Below are 15,977 nucleotides of genomic sequence, written 5' to 3' on the forward strand. Positions count from 1 at the left end.
TGTAGCTGCTCCTTGTAGGAACGGATGATGTTATTGGGGCAGAAACAGACACAGGTCCTTAGTAGATTCTGTTTAGCACTATCCAAACCAGATTAGAAGACCAGTGTCTAAATTTATAAATATCACAGAGAAAATACATTTCCTTGAAAATTTTGCTAGAAATGGCGAGAGAAAGGAACAGCAATCTCTCAAAGTCTCTGTCTTGGTGTCTCGAGTATAATATTGACGGTAAGTGCTGCATATTCAACAGCTACAGTTATCTGATGAACGTACAGATGAATAAGGGAATTTTAATCCCTTTGGAAAGATTATTTTTCACAGTAAAATGGATATGAAGAACTAATTTTTTTTGTTTAACCGTGTCTTTTTAGGATCTTCCTAAATACTATGACGACTGTCCATTTTTCTTTTGGTTCCATACATCTTTTATACAAAATAACAGGTATCGCTATGGTATAATCTAGTAGAAACAGCTTAGTCTCGAATGTCTATGTAAGAGGTAATGACAAGTCTTTTGCTAATTGCCGTAAGCCCAATTTATAGAAACCAAAAAATCCTTGAGTCACCGTTCTTCATTGCTTTCCTTATTGTGATTTGGTTATTTAAAAAATATGGCTATTTTTAACATCTTTATTGGAGTATAATTGTTTTACAATGTTGTGTTTCTGCTGTATAACAAAGTGAATCAGCTATATGTATACATATATCCCCATACCTCCTCCCTCTTGCATCTCCCTCCCACCCTCCCTATCCCACCCCTCTAGGTGGACACAAAGCACTGAGCTGATCTCCCTGTGCTATGCGGCTGCTTCCCACTAGCTAGCTATTTTATATTTGGTAGTGTATATATGTCCATGCCACTCTCTCACTTCGTCCCAGCTTACCCTTCCCCCTCCCCGTGTCCTCAAGTCCATTCTCTATGTTGTGTCTTTATTCCTGCCCTGGCCCTAGGTTCATCAGAACGATTTTTTTTTTAATTCCATATATATGTGTTAGCACACAGTATTTGTTTTTCTGACTTACTTCACTCTGTATGACAGACTCTAGGTCCATCCACCTCACTACAAATAACCCAGTTTCACTTCTTTTTATGGCTGAGTAATATTCCATTGTATATATGTGCCACATTTTTTTAAATACATCTTTATTGGAGTATAATTGCGTCACAATGCTGTGTTAGTTTCTGTTGTACAACAAAGTGAATCAGCCATATGCATACATGTGTCCCCATATTCCCTCCCTCTTGAGCCTCCCTCCCACCCTCCCTATCCCGCCCCTCTAAGTTGTTGCAAAGCACTGAGCTGATCTCCCTGTGCTGTGGCTGCTTCCCACTAGCTATCTGTTTTACATTTGGTAGTGTATATATGTCAATCCTACTCTCACTTCTTCCCAGCTTTCCCCCTGCCACCCCCAGGTCCTCAAGTCCATTCTCTACATCTGCGTCTTTATTCATGCCCTGCCACTAGGTTCATCAGTACCATTTTTTTTTTTTTAGATTCCATAGATATGCAATAGCATACAGTATTTGTTTTTCTCTTTCTGACTTACTTCACTCTGTACTATAGACTCTAGGTCCAATCACCTCACTACAAATGACTCGATTTTCTTTTTATGGCTAATATTCCATTGTATATATGTGCCACATCTTTTTGTTGTTTTTTTTAACATCTTTACTAGAGTATAATTGCTTTACAATGGTGTTAGTTTCTGCTTTATAAAAAAGTGAATCACTTATACATATGTTCCCATATCTCTTCCCTCTTGTGTCTCCCTCTGTATCCCACCCTCTAGGTGGTCACAAAGTACTGAGCTAATCTCCCTGTGCTATGTGGCTGCTTCCCACTAGCTATTTTACATGTGGTAGTGTATATATGTCCATGCCACTCTCTCACTTTGTCACAACTTACCCTTCTCCCTCCCCATATCCTCAAGTCCATTCTCTAGTAGGTCTGTGTCTTTATTCCCATCTTGCCCCTAGGTTCTTCATGACCTTTTTTTTCTTCTTAGATTCCATATATATGTGTTAGCATATGGTATTTGTTTTTCTGAGTTACTTCACTCTGTATGATAGACTCTAGGTCCATCCACCTCACTACAAATAACTCAATTTCATTTCTTTTTATGGGTGAGTGATATTCCATTGTATATATGTGCCACATCTTCTTTATCCATTCATCTGTCGATGGACACTGAGGTTGCTTCCATGTCCTGGCTATTGTAAATAGTGCTGCAGTGAACATTGTGGTACATGACTCTTGTTGAATTATGGTTTTCTCTGGGTATATGCCACTAGTCGGATTGCTGGGTCATATGGTAGTTCTATTTTTAGTTTTTTAAGGAACCTCCATACTGTTCTCCATAGTGGCTGTATCAATTTACATTCCCACCAACAGTGCAAAAAGGTTCCCTTTTCTCCACACCCTCTCCAGCATTTATTGTTTGTAGAGTTTCTGATGATGGTCGTTCTGACTGGTGTGAGGTGATACCTCATTGTGGTTTTGATTTGCATTTCTCTAATGATTAATGATGTTGAGCATCCTTTCATGTGTTTGTTGGCAATCTGTATATCTTCTTTGGAGAAATGTCTTTTTAGCCTTTCTGCCCATTTTTGGATTGGGTTGTTTTTTTGATATTGAGCTTCATTTTTCATATTGAGCTTGTATATTTTGGAGATTAATCCTTTGTCAGTTGCTTTGTCTGCAAATATTTTCTCCCATTCTGAGGGTTGTCTTTTCATCTTGTTTATGGTTTCCTTTGCTGTGCAAAGGCTTTTAAGTTTCATTACGTTTCATTTGTTTATTTTTGTTTTTATTTCCCTTTCTCTAGGAGGTGGGTCAAAAAGGATCTTGCTGTGATTTATGTCATAGTGTTCTGTGTATGTTTTCCTCTAAGAGTCTTATAGTGTCTGGCCTTACATTTAGGTCTTAAATCCATTTTGAGTTTATTTTTGTGTATGGTGTTAGGAAGTGTTCTAATTTCATTCTTTTACATGTGGCTGTCCAGTTTTCCCAGCACCACTTATTGAAGAGGCTGTCTTTTCTCCATTGTATATTCTTGCCTCCTTTAGCAAAGATTAGGTGACCATATGTGCATGGGTTTATCTCTGGGCTTTCTATCCTGTTCCATTGATCTATCTTTCTGTTTTTGTGCCAGTACTATACTATCTTGATTACTGTAGCTTTGTAGTATAGTCTGAAGTCAGGGAGCCTGATTCTTCCAGCTCCGTTTTTCTTTCTCAAGATTGCTTTGGCTCTTCGGGGTCTTTTGTGTTTCCATACAAACTGTGACATTTTTTGCTCTAGTTTTGTGAAAAATGCCAGTGGTAGTTTGATAGGGATTGCATTGAATCTGTAGATTGCTTTGGGTAGTATAGTCATTTTCACAATATTGACTCTTCCAATCCAAGAACATGGTGTATCTCTCCATCTGTTGGTATCCTCTTTAATTTCTTTCATCAGTGTCTTATATTTTTCTGCATACAGGTCTTTGTCTCCTTAGGTAGGTTTATCCCTAGGTATTTTATTCTTTTTGTTGTAGTGGTGAATGGGAGTGTTTCCTTAATTTCTCTTTCAGATTTTTCATCATTAGTGTATAGCAATCAAGACATTGCTGTGCATTAATTTTGTATCCTGCTACTTTACCAAATTCATTGATTAGCTCTAGTAGTTTTCTGGTAGCATCTTTAGGATTCTCAATGTATAGTATCATGTCATGTGCAAATAGTGACAGTTTTACTTCTTTTCCGATTTGGATTCCTTTTCTTCTCTGATTGTAAAAATATAGCTATTCTTGAGACCCACTGTTGCATTATCCTCAAGGTCCATGCCATAGGACTGCGTTATAAAACATACTATAAGCAGATCTTGAGTGTGGCAACAAATCCCTCCCATGTTTGTTCAGTACCTTGAATATGGTAGGTCCTCAGTATGTGTTGATTTACTGATGACTGACCAACACCAAATTCTATGCCACAGGAAGGTGTCATCCAGGGAGGCTTCAGCTAGTTTAAAATGTAGTTGACACACTTACATCTAGGGCAGAAGTTATAAGACACAGTAAGTATCAGTGAAGACAGCTTTCAAAAAATTAATGGTCTCCCATTTAAAACTGATTTTCTTATAACTAAATCGGATAATCTATTTTTAAAAAGTGAGTGATTTGACAAGTATTCCAAAGAACCTCTATCATATCTGAAACTCATTCCTAAATCTAGAAGTTCTCCACATCGTCTATTCTGTGGTGAAAATTTGAGATTGGTATCACCATACCATTCAATACAAAAGGAAAGATAATATTCAAAAAAATCATAAAGAGTTTTGAAGAAGTGGTTATGATTGTATGTGCCATGAACTGACAGTTCCCATGACATACAATCCTAGCCTTTTCTTCAAATGTAGACTGCATCTAATCCCACCTCAAGTCCACTAAGGTGACGGTAAATAAAAACCTAGCCTAAACATCTACAATGCACACACATTTAGTGGATATTGATAGAGTGAACTTTGGATTTGATGGAACATTTTTACCAATTTTTTCCCTGGATGTATACAGACAGACGTCTAGGTGGAACTTCATTTGGTACTACTTCTCAAAAGTGGTTCTTGCTAAAGGGCACAGTTTTTTCCTTTAAAACACCATGTTCATATTAGAGAAGCAACCTGCTAAATCACTTTTCTCCTCACTTTTATAGTTTCTGAAGATTTAACGTGTGAATTTCCATACTCCTTGGTAAAGCTGTTTTTATTATGAGACTTAATTTACCCAAAATGCCAACTTCATCATTTAAAAGACACTTGTTATTACTGGGTTTTAATACACATCTAGTCTGATTTATCACATATAGAAATTTAATTTATTAATTCCATAAAAGGCAATATTAAAAGGATCAGTGACACGTTGTTACTGAAGGTCATGATATTTTTGTGTCTTAAGAGAGAAAGTGGGAGAGCTGGTCTTTGAAAGCTAATTAGATGCAGAGGGAGGGGTCGAGACTGATGGTGGCCAGCAAGGCTTGTTTTTTTAAAGCTCTAACAAGGGTGTCCTACAGCATGGCTTTTCTGTTAGCCCTACAATAAAGTGTAATCTTTTTTTTTCTATTCTAGGCTTTATCTTTCAAGAAGTGAATTGGATAATCCCCACAAACCAAAAGCATGGAAAATTTACCGTCCAGAGTTCGCAGTCGAGGTATATTTTGATGACGTTATCTAAGTGTAGTTCCCCTTCTAGGCTAGAATCATGTTCTTCCCAATCCTTGCTACCTATTTATATCTTTTAAATCTATTTCCTTGCTGATATAGATACATATGTCCTTGAGAACTCTATTAAATATATACAAAAGAGAATGTCAATGGCAATAGTTTTTTTTGAAAGAACATATGTCACAGTTTTCATTTGTATTGAGATAAATTTGAAACAGTACACGGGAACGTTATCACTTAACAACTCAGAAATAAAACTTTCCTATCAAAATAACATTTAAAAATTGTGATTGTCCCCCAGTACTGTGGGTTTATTTACTTATGTATTTTTGGACAAGTATTCATTCCCTACTTTGGTTTACATTTGTAATTTCAGATTTGTTAGAAAAGTGATTTCTAATTCCTTCTTCTACTTGATTTACAAACTATTAACGAGCATCAGAATGGCAGCAAAGATCGTTTTAAAACCCTTCACCCCTGCTCACAACCAGCTTCACCTATGCTTGGGGAACTCTGAAGTAAGGTCAAGTTTTCATTATAGACACTGGTTAGTCCTGTGTCCACAGGGAATCATTTTCTCTTTGGTACCAGGTGCTACTTTATTCTAAGTACTTTCACCGCCACTATCTTAAGGCCATATAATTGTCTTTGAAAACAGTTCTATGTTGGCTTTACTATTTGAGTGATTTTCCTTTTATTGGCAAGGCTCTCAACAATCTAGCCCAAGTAGAATTGATCAGGAAATGAAAAGTAGCAAATCATGAGAACCAGTGCCTCTGCTAAAACACAGACTACTCGTTCCTGAAAAACCTTGCACTTTGCAAAAAGCACACGATAAAAAAATAGGGTTTGTGGGGCTGGGACAGACCATTCCAACTAAGCAGTGTTTTAACAGCGCACTAACCACTGGCCACTTGGGTTGGCAGCCCCACGAGGTCTGGAGGTTGCCACAGTCAGTATTTTTTAAGGGAAACAAGAGCAACAGTTTATAGAGAAGGGTTGGTAGGTGCCGACCTAGCAGGGATGGGAGGAGAGCCCCGAGCCGCCAGCGTGGTGGCGTGGAAGGCCATGCAGGGGCTTCTCTCCCCCTCAAAATAGCCCCCAAAAAGTGCAGCTGCAAAGGTTATTCTACTCCCCTTAATCTGACTCCCCTTGGGGGAAGAGCTCTTGGAGACACAGCCTTTCAAACTCCTTCCATGTTATTGACTACATTATTCCCTGTAATTTGGGTTACAGAAATGTATTGTGGCAGCCCAGGTTATTTCCTTTAAAATTCCTGCAGCTGTAATCCGTGGAGGGCAGATCAGTGGGCAGGCCTAGGTGAATGGGAAAAAAAGCGAGGAGTAAGATCTACTTTTAACACGGGCAAAAGCTGGGAAACCCCAGTTTTTCAGAATCTTGCTTTTTGAAATAAAGGAAATTACAGTTGGGGGTTTCTCTTCCCTAGCCCTCCAAAATGGATGAAAATTTCTGGCAATTATGAGCTGTCACACTAGTCCGCTTTTGCTCATAAAGAGAACTTGTTCAGGGCCTCCAGCAGGGCTGCTTTCCTAGAACCCCGTGCAAATAATTCGTTAAACAACTTGAGAAACTTAGATCATAATATATCAGAACGATATTGGTTTTCTTGAATAGAATTTACTGACCTGGAAAACTTGACATCCAGAAGTTTATTTTAAAAAATAGAATGGCATCCTGCCAAATCAGTCACATCGCATACACAGCCTGGTGGAGGGAGAGTAATTCTAGTGGGCCACGTTTCGCAACTGCAGTGTATACAGAATGTGCATTTATATCAGTAGTTATTTTACATCAGGAATCTTGCTGACAAAAAAAAAACAATGCTCGTTGCAATAAAACCATCACCTTGAAATATCACCATACATAACTCAAACATTCCTGACGGTTCTTACCACATAAAGTACTTAAATCATACAGTCAACTATTAGGCAAATTTAATGATAGAACACGAGAATTTCTTTAAACACAGTATTTCAAGTTACTCTATTTTTGTCCGGAGTACAGATTTGAAATGGTACAAACTGTACCCAAATACTGAACCATGAATTAAGCAAAGAGAATGAAACATTAAAAAAAAAAAACAACTCTCAAGTTTCCATTCATTACTCCCACGCACTCTTACCTGCCTCAGACAGTTTCTGTTGAAGATATTCAGTTAAATCTTTACAGGACAACACGTGAGAAGACCTACTGCCAACAGGGCTTAGACAACAGGGGCCCGGTGGGCTCTGGAGCAGGTCACTTCCTGGGGGAAGCCAGTCCCATTTGCTATTTTTGCTTCAATCCAGGCCTGTTCAGAAGAAGCACCACTCAGTAGCTACTGACCATTTAAGTACGGACAAAAGTAAGGTAGAAAAATTGCTTTTCAAGAAAAGGCAAACGAAGACCAGGCGTAGCTCTGGAGCCCATCGGGCACAACACCGGGCATCCCCCCTCCGCTAAACGTCTGCCAGCAGCTGGCCTTCCCGACCCTCTCTGGCTTCTGGCCGGAGTCACCACCGAGGCTGCAGGGAGAACAAAAGCTTGTGGAAACTGGAGGTCTCACACACAACGCTTCCGTTCTGCCGACAGGGGTGGACATACCAGTGTGGATCATTATTAACACATCAGCCCCAGGGGCGGATTAAGAACTCTTTATTAGAGGCCTGGGGGGTCTCGGAGCAGCACAGAATGAGGCGGCTGACTTCACTGGTGACGACAAGGGCTCCCGTAAGCCAGACGGCCAGGGAACAGCTGCCCATCCCAAGTCTACGGGAGTCAGATGAACCAGGGTTTGTTAGTAGCGCATATGTACAGCATAGTTTAATGAAATTACCTTTGCTTCATTGATTTATTAAGTCACACCCCAGAGACCACCATCACTGAAATTCACGACAGCCAGTACCCCACATTAAAGGCTCCAGCGTGGTAAGGAGTGAGGGATCCCGAGACAAACTTCAGCCTGGGTCAGCCCTGACACCACTCACGGGGAGTGCAAGCACGACACTCTGGTTCCCTCTGAAAGGAGACCGCTTTGCCCACAAGCACCACCACTCTGTCCCCAGACGGGGAGCCAGGGCCTCTCTTGGCTTTGGCACTCTGCTCCCTGGAAGGGCTTCCGATTGGCAGAGGCAAGGAGGGCGTGGTCCAAAGTGGATCAGCAGCCCGTAGGTGGTCCGACAGACTTCCCTGGAATCCCGCCCAGGCCAGGACACAGAAGCAGCAGCTCAGGGCAGCTGTCAGCCACAGTCTTCACAAAGCACCACAGGCCCCTCCCCTCAGCCCCTGCCTCGAGCTCAAGCCCAGCAGAGAGGAGCTCCCTGGGACAGGAGGAGGGGCTGGCACAGGCGAGGGCCGTGCTGCTTCCCAAAGGCTCTAGGCCACACCCAACAATATGTCCGGGCGTGGAATGTGATCCCACCTGGAAGAAGATGGATGGCACTGTTTCCACAGAGGAGCACCTTGGGAAAATCCAGGATGCTTACTCTGAAACTTAAATCAAGAACATGGAAGCCACACCAGTATGCAGGTATATTCTCCTCTTTAGAATCTAGACTACACATCTAGAATGGATGAAGCATTTATAACCATCCTCATGAAACATGGTTACCTCTGGTTTTTTCTAGTGAGATCCGAGATTAAACATGGAACTAAACTGTGCTTCACTCACAACACACAACCATCTACACTGCACGTACACATACAGGTTTACACAAAAGCCCTTGATATAGCTCTACTTAGCCTTTCAGATTAGGTACCTAGGGCCAGCAGCCCACCCTGTATGTCCCACCAAGGACAAGAGCAGCAACTTTTCCACTTCACTACAGTTATGGGCAGAAATTATATAATATAAAAGAGAAGCTCTTCTATAAAGTTTAAGGTAGAAGATAGAAAAATGGAAGACAAAAAAAAAGATTCCCACAAAATCAAAAAATTCCACATTGGTCTTGTACTCCTTGAAACCCTGAGAACTGCAGTCCTCAAACAGCTTCACTTGGATCAAGGTTTGCCAGAACACTTCAGTATGCTTCAAACTGACTCATCATCAACTTCCTGCTGTATTCATAGGCCAAAAAGAGTGCCCCGTTGGCAGGGAACGCGCGAATCATGGTAGGTTTCAGTCCAGAATATAAGGCCGTTATTCCTAGAAAACAAAAGGGTGACCAAAGACTGAGCTCCCCCTCCTTGGAAATATCCCACGAACCCACACAGCACAGATATTTTTACAGTTACAAATCCAGACAATAGCGCTAAAAACCAGCAGCGATGGAACAGGTTTCCCTGGACTACTGGAACTAGACTAGTAGAAACAAGGGCAAGGGCAGGTCTGCCAGCAAAGCTGGTGAGGCTCCGGGTACAGTCACCGATCCCGTGCCTGTTACCTCCTGGTAAGCGGATCAGGCAGAGCAGGGGGCCTCACGTGGGCAGACAGGAGGCAGCCACAGAGGCACGGACGGCAGCAACTTCACAGCTTCACCTGGGGGGCGAGGACCATGAGGCACTGGGCCAGAACACAGAGCACTGACATTGATGTGGAAGACCTGTTTCTAGTATTAGCACTGCCCAAGGCAGTTCTGAAGATCCAGGCAGATAAGGGAGGTGTAAGTACTTTGGAAAACTACAAAGTGTAATGCAAATTTAAAAGGGGTTACTGTTAGTAATATGCAAGATGTCTGTGCTCTATTTGGGGTTAAAGCAGTTTCTGCATGCTGTTACTCTGCTCGCTTTCTCTCAAAATCAAGACAGAAAAGTGCACATTCAAGTTTTAAGATGTATAGTGGATGCTGGAAGGACAGGTCTTTACTCACTAGTGGCATAAAATTGGCTTTATACAAACACTACTTTTAAAAGTCTTTATCTAGCTGTATAACTAAAAACTGATAGCCAATCACCTTCAGAAATTGCTTAGTGCCTTTCTCGTTGCAGAAGTCTTATCATTAAGGATGTACATTCTTTTAAATGCCTTACTGATATGCTGTTAGAGCTCATCTCCTGATGATATTGTTTAAAACAAGTGGTACAGGACTTCCCTGGTGGTCCAGTGGTTAAGACTCATCCACGCTTCCACTGCAGGGGGAATGGGCTGGATCCCTGGTTGGGGAAGTTTCACATGCCACAGAGTGCAGCCAAAAAAAAAAAAAAAAAAAGTGGTGCTAACTCTGAAACATTTGTCCTCTTAGACAAAATACATACTTTAAAAATTCCCACCAGGCTATTTAGAAACAAAATCCTGGCCCAAAGATTAGGAATCAGAGCTTTAAACATTCTTGAGGGGACTTCCCTGGTGGCACAGTGGTTAAGAATCTGCCTGCCAATGCAGGGGACCCAGGTTCAATCCCTGGTCCAGAGAGATCCCACATGTCGCAGAGCAACTAAGCCCGTGCACCACAACTACTGAGCCTGCACTCTAGAGCCCGCAAGCCACAACTACTGAGCCCGCGAGCCACAACTACTGAAGCCCATGTGCCTAGAGCCCGTGCTCCACAACAAGAGAAGCCACTGCAATGAGAAGCCCACGCACCGCAATGAAGAGCAGCCCCCACTTGCCGCAACTAGAGAAAGCCCGCGCACAGCAACAAAGACTCAACACAGCAAAAAATAAACAAAATAAACATTCTTGAGAATAATGAAGTAAGCTAAAGAAAGGGGTCTGGAAACAAATCCACAAATGTGAATTACATACACTGTTGGAAAAGTGAGGTGGTGGAAGAGAGCGATTACCCATCTGATCAACTTCGACAAGACGAGCAGCCGAATGATCACTCCCTATACGTACCTCCTCTGTTTCAGCAATTGGCAGACTCACCTTCATTCTTCACGATGCTTATGAAAGTTCCAATAAATCCTGCCTGTTTTCCAGACATGGAGAGAACTTGAATTCTGGATTTGATACAATCCACTGGGTAAACAGCAAGCCAGAGGCAGATTCCACCAAATCCACCACTTAACATCAAAGGGACAGGGCCTAGAGAAGAAAATGAGCAAACAGTGTTTTGTCTCAAGAACAGCTGATGTGATATTTCCAGAGGTCAGTGTAGTAGTGGCTGCAGGTAGGTGCAAATACAAACACTAAAGCTGCGGGACACAGTCCTCTGGGGCAAGTGTCAAACTGTCTAAGAGCACAGGTTCTGTGTGGTGGCCTGGGGCTGTCCCTCATGACTCCAGGACAAGGGGCAGCCCTAGTGCGGGTCAGATTTAGGCTGGTCTCTGTGGCCCTCCTGCCCCGTCCTCCAGAGGCCTGGTCCCCCAAGAACCAGCAGGCCCCCAGCAGCAATGGCAACGCCCTACCATGAGGAGTGAGAACAGAGGCCACTGAAACACAGGCTGCATCTTTTTCAACTTTCCCTTAATTATTTTAATATATTAATGTCCCACAGCTCTGATTCTTCCTTTGCCATGAAAAAGCAAAGTTATTAAACGTAACAGTTAAGCCTAGGAGCTTGACTATCCCCAGAAGAGGTCCAAAGCACTGAAGGGAGGAGGTATTTAAGAAATAAGTAACCACTCATGTGAGCCAAACATCGATACAGTTGTGTCAAGCAGTTAATTACGATAAACTGGAAAGAAGTACACTTCTCACTGCTCTCAAAACACTATCAAGATTTGTTACTAAGCTTATTACAAGATGATTTATAGGTGATTTCCCCAATTGTTGGTGATATCCTACAGGGAAAATAATGTCTGTATTCTCCCCTAAAATGGACCCAGAGCATTTATTCCAGTAAAACCTGGAATTATTATTATTAAATATTAAAATAACTGGAATTATTATTTGGTGGGGGGGAACCTTCAAGATGGCAGAGGAGTAAGCCGTGGAGATCACCTTCCTCCCCACAAATACATCAGAAATACATCTACACGTGGAACAACTCCTACAGAACACCTACTGAACGCTGGCAGAAGACCTCAGACCTCCCAAAAGGCAAGAAACTCCCCACATACCTGGGTAAGGCAAAAGAGAAAACAGAGACAAAAGAATAGGGACGGGACCTGCACCTCTGGGAAGGAGCTGTGAAGGAGGAAAGGTTTCCACACACTAGGAGGCCCCTTCGCGGCAGGGCTTGGGGTGGGGGGAGCTTCAGAGCCACGGAGGAGGGCGCAGCAACAGGGGTGCGGAGAGATTGCCGCACAGAGGATCGGTGCTGACCAGCACTCACCAGCACTCACCAGCCCGAGAGGCTTGTCTGCTCACCTGCCGGGGCGGGCGGGGGCTGGGAGCTGAGGCTCGGGCTTTGGAGGTCAGACCCAGGGAGAGGACTGGGGTTGGCGGCATGAACACAGCCTGAAGGGGGCTCGTGCGCCACAGCTAATCAGGAGGGAGTCCAGGGAAAAGTCTGGACCTGCCAGAGATGCAAGAGACCATTGTTTCAGGGTGCGCAAGGAGAGGGGATCCCCCTTCCCTGTCTGCCCGCAGAAGGCAGAGCACCGCCTAAACGAGCTCCAGAGACAGGCACAAGCCGTGGCTATCAGCTCAAACACCAGAGACGGGCATGAAATGCTAAGGCTGCTGCTGCCACCGCCAAGAAGCCTGTGTGCGAGCACAGGTCACCATCCACACCCACCCCAGGAGCCTGTGCAGCCCACCACTGCCAGGATCCTGTGATCCAGGGACAACTTCGCTGGAAGAACACACAGCACACCTCAGGCTGTTGCAACGTCACGCTGGCCTCTGCCACCACAGGCTCGCCCCACGTTCCAATTATAACTACCGTACCCCTCCCTCCCCCCCAGCACGAGTGAGCCGGAGCCCCCTAATCAGCACTGCTCTAACCCCGTCCTGTCTGGGCGAGAACAGATGCCTGAGGGCGACCTACACGCAGAGGCGGGGCCAAATCTGAAGCTGAACCCCGGGAGCTGTGCGAACAAAGAAGAGAAAGGGAGATCTCTCCCAGCAGCCTCAGGAGCAGCGGATGAAATCTCCACAGTCAACTTGAGGTACCCTGCATCTGTGGAATACCTGAATAGACAACAATTCATCCCAAAATTGAGGAGGTGGACTTCGGGAGCAACTGTGGACGTCGGGTTTGCTGTCTGACACTGACTTGTTTCTGATTTTTATCTTAGTATAGTTTTTAGTGCTTGTTATCATTGGTGGATTTGTTTATTGGTTTGGTTGCTCTCTTTTTATTACTTTTAAATTTTATTTTAACTATTTTATTTTATTATTTTTCGTTCTTTTTTTTCTCTCTTTTCTTCTGAGCCATGTGACTGACAGGGTTGTGGTGCTCTGGCCGGGTATCAGACCTGAGCCTCTGAGGTGGGAGAGCCAAGTTCAGGACATTGGACTACCAGAGACCCCCCCGGGCCCACGTAATATCAATCGGCAAGAGCTCTCCCAGAGATCTCTGTCTCAATGCCAGACCCAGCTCCCCTCAACGACCAGCAAGCTGCAGTGCTGGACACCCTATGCCAAACAACTAGCAAGATAGAAACACAAACCCACCCATTAGCAGAGAGGCTGCCTAAAATCATAAGTTCACAGATACCACAAAACACACCATTGGACATGGCCCTGCCCACCAGAAAGACAAGATCCAGCCCCACCCATCAGAACACAGGCACCAATCCCCTCCATCAGGAAGCCTACACAAGCCACTGAACCAACCTTAGCCACTGGGGGCAGACACCAAAACCAAAGGGAACTACGAACTTACAGCCTGCAAAAAGGACACCCCAAACACAGTAAGTTAAATGAAATGAGAAGACAGAGAAATATGCAGCAGATGAAGGAGCAAGGTAAAAAACCACCAGACCAAACAAATGAAGAGGAAATAGGCAGTATACCTGAAAAAGAATTCAGAGTAATGAGAGTAAAGATGATCCAAAATCTTGGAAACAGAATGGAGAAAATACAAGAAACGTTTAACAAGGACCTAGAAGAACTAAAGAACAAAAAAATAATGATGAACAGCTCAGTAAATGAAATTAAAAATTCTCTAGAAGGAATCAATAGCAGAATAACTGAGGCAGAAGGATGCATAAGTGACCTGGAAGATAAAATAGTGGAAATAACTACTACAGAGCAGAATAAAGAAAAAAGAATGAAAAGCATTGAGGACAGTCTCAGAGACTATGGGACATTAAACACCCGAACATTCGAATATAGGGGTCCCAGAAGAAGAGAAAAAGGAAGTGTCTGAGAAAATATTTGAAGAAATTATAGTTGAAAACTTCCATAACATGGGAAAGAAGATAGCCAATCAAGTCCAGGAAGCACAGAGTGTCCCATACAGGATAAATCCAAGGAGAAACACTCCTAGACACATATTAATCAAACTATCAAAAATTAAATACAAAGAAAAAATATTAAAAGCAGCAAGGGAAAAGCAACAAATAACATACAAGGGAATCCCCGTAAGGTTAACAGCTGATCTTTTAGCAGAAACTCTGCAAGCCAGAAGGGAGTGGCAGGACATATTTAAAGTGATGAAAGGGAAAAACTTACAACCAAGATTACTCTACCCAGCAAGGATCTCATTTAGATTTGACAGAGAAATTAAAACCTTTAAAGACAAGCAAAAGGGCTTCCCTGGTGGCGCAGTGCTTGGGAGTCCACCTGCCGATGCAGGAGATGCGGGTTCATGCCCTGGTCCGGGAGGATCCTGTGTGCCGTGTAATGGCTGGGCCCGTGGGCCATGGCCGCTGAGCCTGCACGTCCAGAGCCTGTGCTCCACGATGGGAGAGGCCACGGCAGTGAGAGGCCCGCGTACCGCAAAAAAAAAAGACAAGCAAAAGAATTCAGCACCACCAAACCAGCTCTACAACACATGCTAAAGGAATTTCTCTAAAGGAATTTCTCTAGGCAGGACACACAAGAAAAGAAAAAAACCTACAAAAACAAACCCAAAACAATTAAGAAAATGGTAATAAGAACATACATATCAATAATTACCTTAAATGTAAATGGATTAAATGCTCCAAACGAAAGGCAGACCGGCTGAATAGATACAAAAACAAGACCCATATATATGCTGTCTACAAGAGAGCCACTTCAGACCTAGGGACACATACAGACTGAAAGTGAGGGGATGGAAAAAGATATTCCACGCAAATGGAAATCAAAAGAAAGCTGGAGTAGCAATTCTCATATCAGACAAAAATAGCCTTTTTTTTTTTTTTTTTTTTTGCGGTACACAGGCCTCTCACCGCTGTGGCCTCTCCTGTCACGGAGCACAGGCTCCGGACATGCAGGCCCAGCGGCCATGGCTCATGGGCCCAGCCGCTCCACGGCATGTGGGATCCTCCCAGACCGGGGCATGAACCCATGTCCCCTGCATCGGCAGGCGGACTCTCAACCACTGCGCCACCAGGGAAGCCCCAAAATAGACTTTAAAATAAAGACTATTACAAGAGAGAAAGAATGACACTACATAATGATCAAGGGATCAATCCAAGAAGATATAACAATTGTAAAATATTTATGCACCCAACATAGGAGCACCTCAATACATAAGGCAAATGCTAACAGCCATAAAAGGAGAAATCGACAGTAACACAATCATAGTAGGGGACTTTGTAACACCCCACTTTCACCAATGGACAGACCATCCAAAATGAAAATAAATAAGGAAACAAAAGCTTTAAATGATACATTAAACAAGATGGACCTAATTGATAGTTATAGGACATCCCATCCCAAAACAACAGAATACACTTTCTTCTCAAGTGCTCATGGAACATTCTCCAGGATAGATCATATCTTGGGTCACAAATCAAGCCTTGGTAAATTTAAGAAAATTGAAATCATATCAAGTATCTTTTCCGACCACAGTGCTATGA

General features: G+C 43.1%; 2 protein-coding genes across 7 annotated transcripts in view; one reads left to right on the forward strand and one right to left on the reverse strand.

Moving 5' to 3' along the window:
* LOC114888131 (phosphatidylinositol 3,4,5-trisphosphate 3-phosphatase TPTE2-like) overlaps positions 1–6,206 on the forward strand; it is a 77,681-nt gene extending 71,475 nt beyond the window's left edge. For all 3 annotated transcript variants that reach the window (XM_029210053.1, XM_029210054.1, XM_029210055.1), the window contains 2 exons: positions 372–442; positions 5,103–6,206. In XM_029210053.1, coding sequence (XP_029065886.1) covers positions 372–442; positions 5,103–5,208 — 177 coding nt within the window. In that variant the 3' untranslated portion in view covers positions 5,209–6,206. The remainder of the gene's footprint in view (positions 1–371; positions 443–5,102) is intronic.
* The window catches only part of SLC25A15 (solute carrier family 25 member 15), a 35,297-nt gene continuing 22,870 nt past the window's right edge, over positions 3,551–15,977 (reverse strand). For 2 of the 4 annotated variants that reach the window (XR_003791712.1, XR_003791713.1), the window contains 3 exons: positions 11,005–11,163; positions 6,845–9,342; positions 3,551–4,031 (listed from right to left, as the gene is read on the reverse strand). Coding sequence is in view for 1 of the 4 variants with exons in the window: in XM_029210056.1 (XP_029065889.1) it covers positions 9,218–9,342; positions 11,005–11,163 (284 nt within the window). In the remaining 3 variants the exon portion in view is untranslated. Of the gene's footprint in view, positions 4,032–6,844; positions 11,164–15,977 lie in introns of those variants that run through there. The other 2 variants (XR_003791714.1, XM_029210056.1) reach the window with 2 other exon arrangements.

Source organism: Monodon monoceros, unplaced genomic scaffold (genome assembly GCF_005190385.1).
Source record: "Monodon monoceros isolate NGI ecotype Baffin Bay Population unplaced genomic scaffold, NGI_Narwhal_1 Super_Scaffold_8, whole genome shotgun sequence".
NCBI classification, from domain to species: Eukaryota; Metazoa; Chordata; class Mammalia; order Artiodactyla; family Monodontidae; genus Monodon; species Monodon monoceros.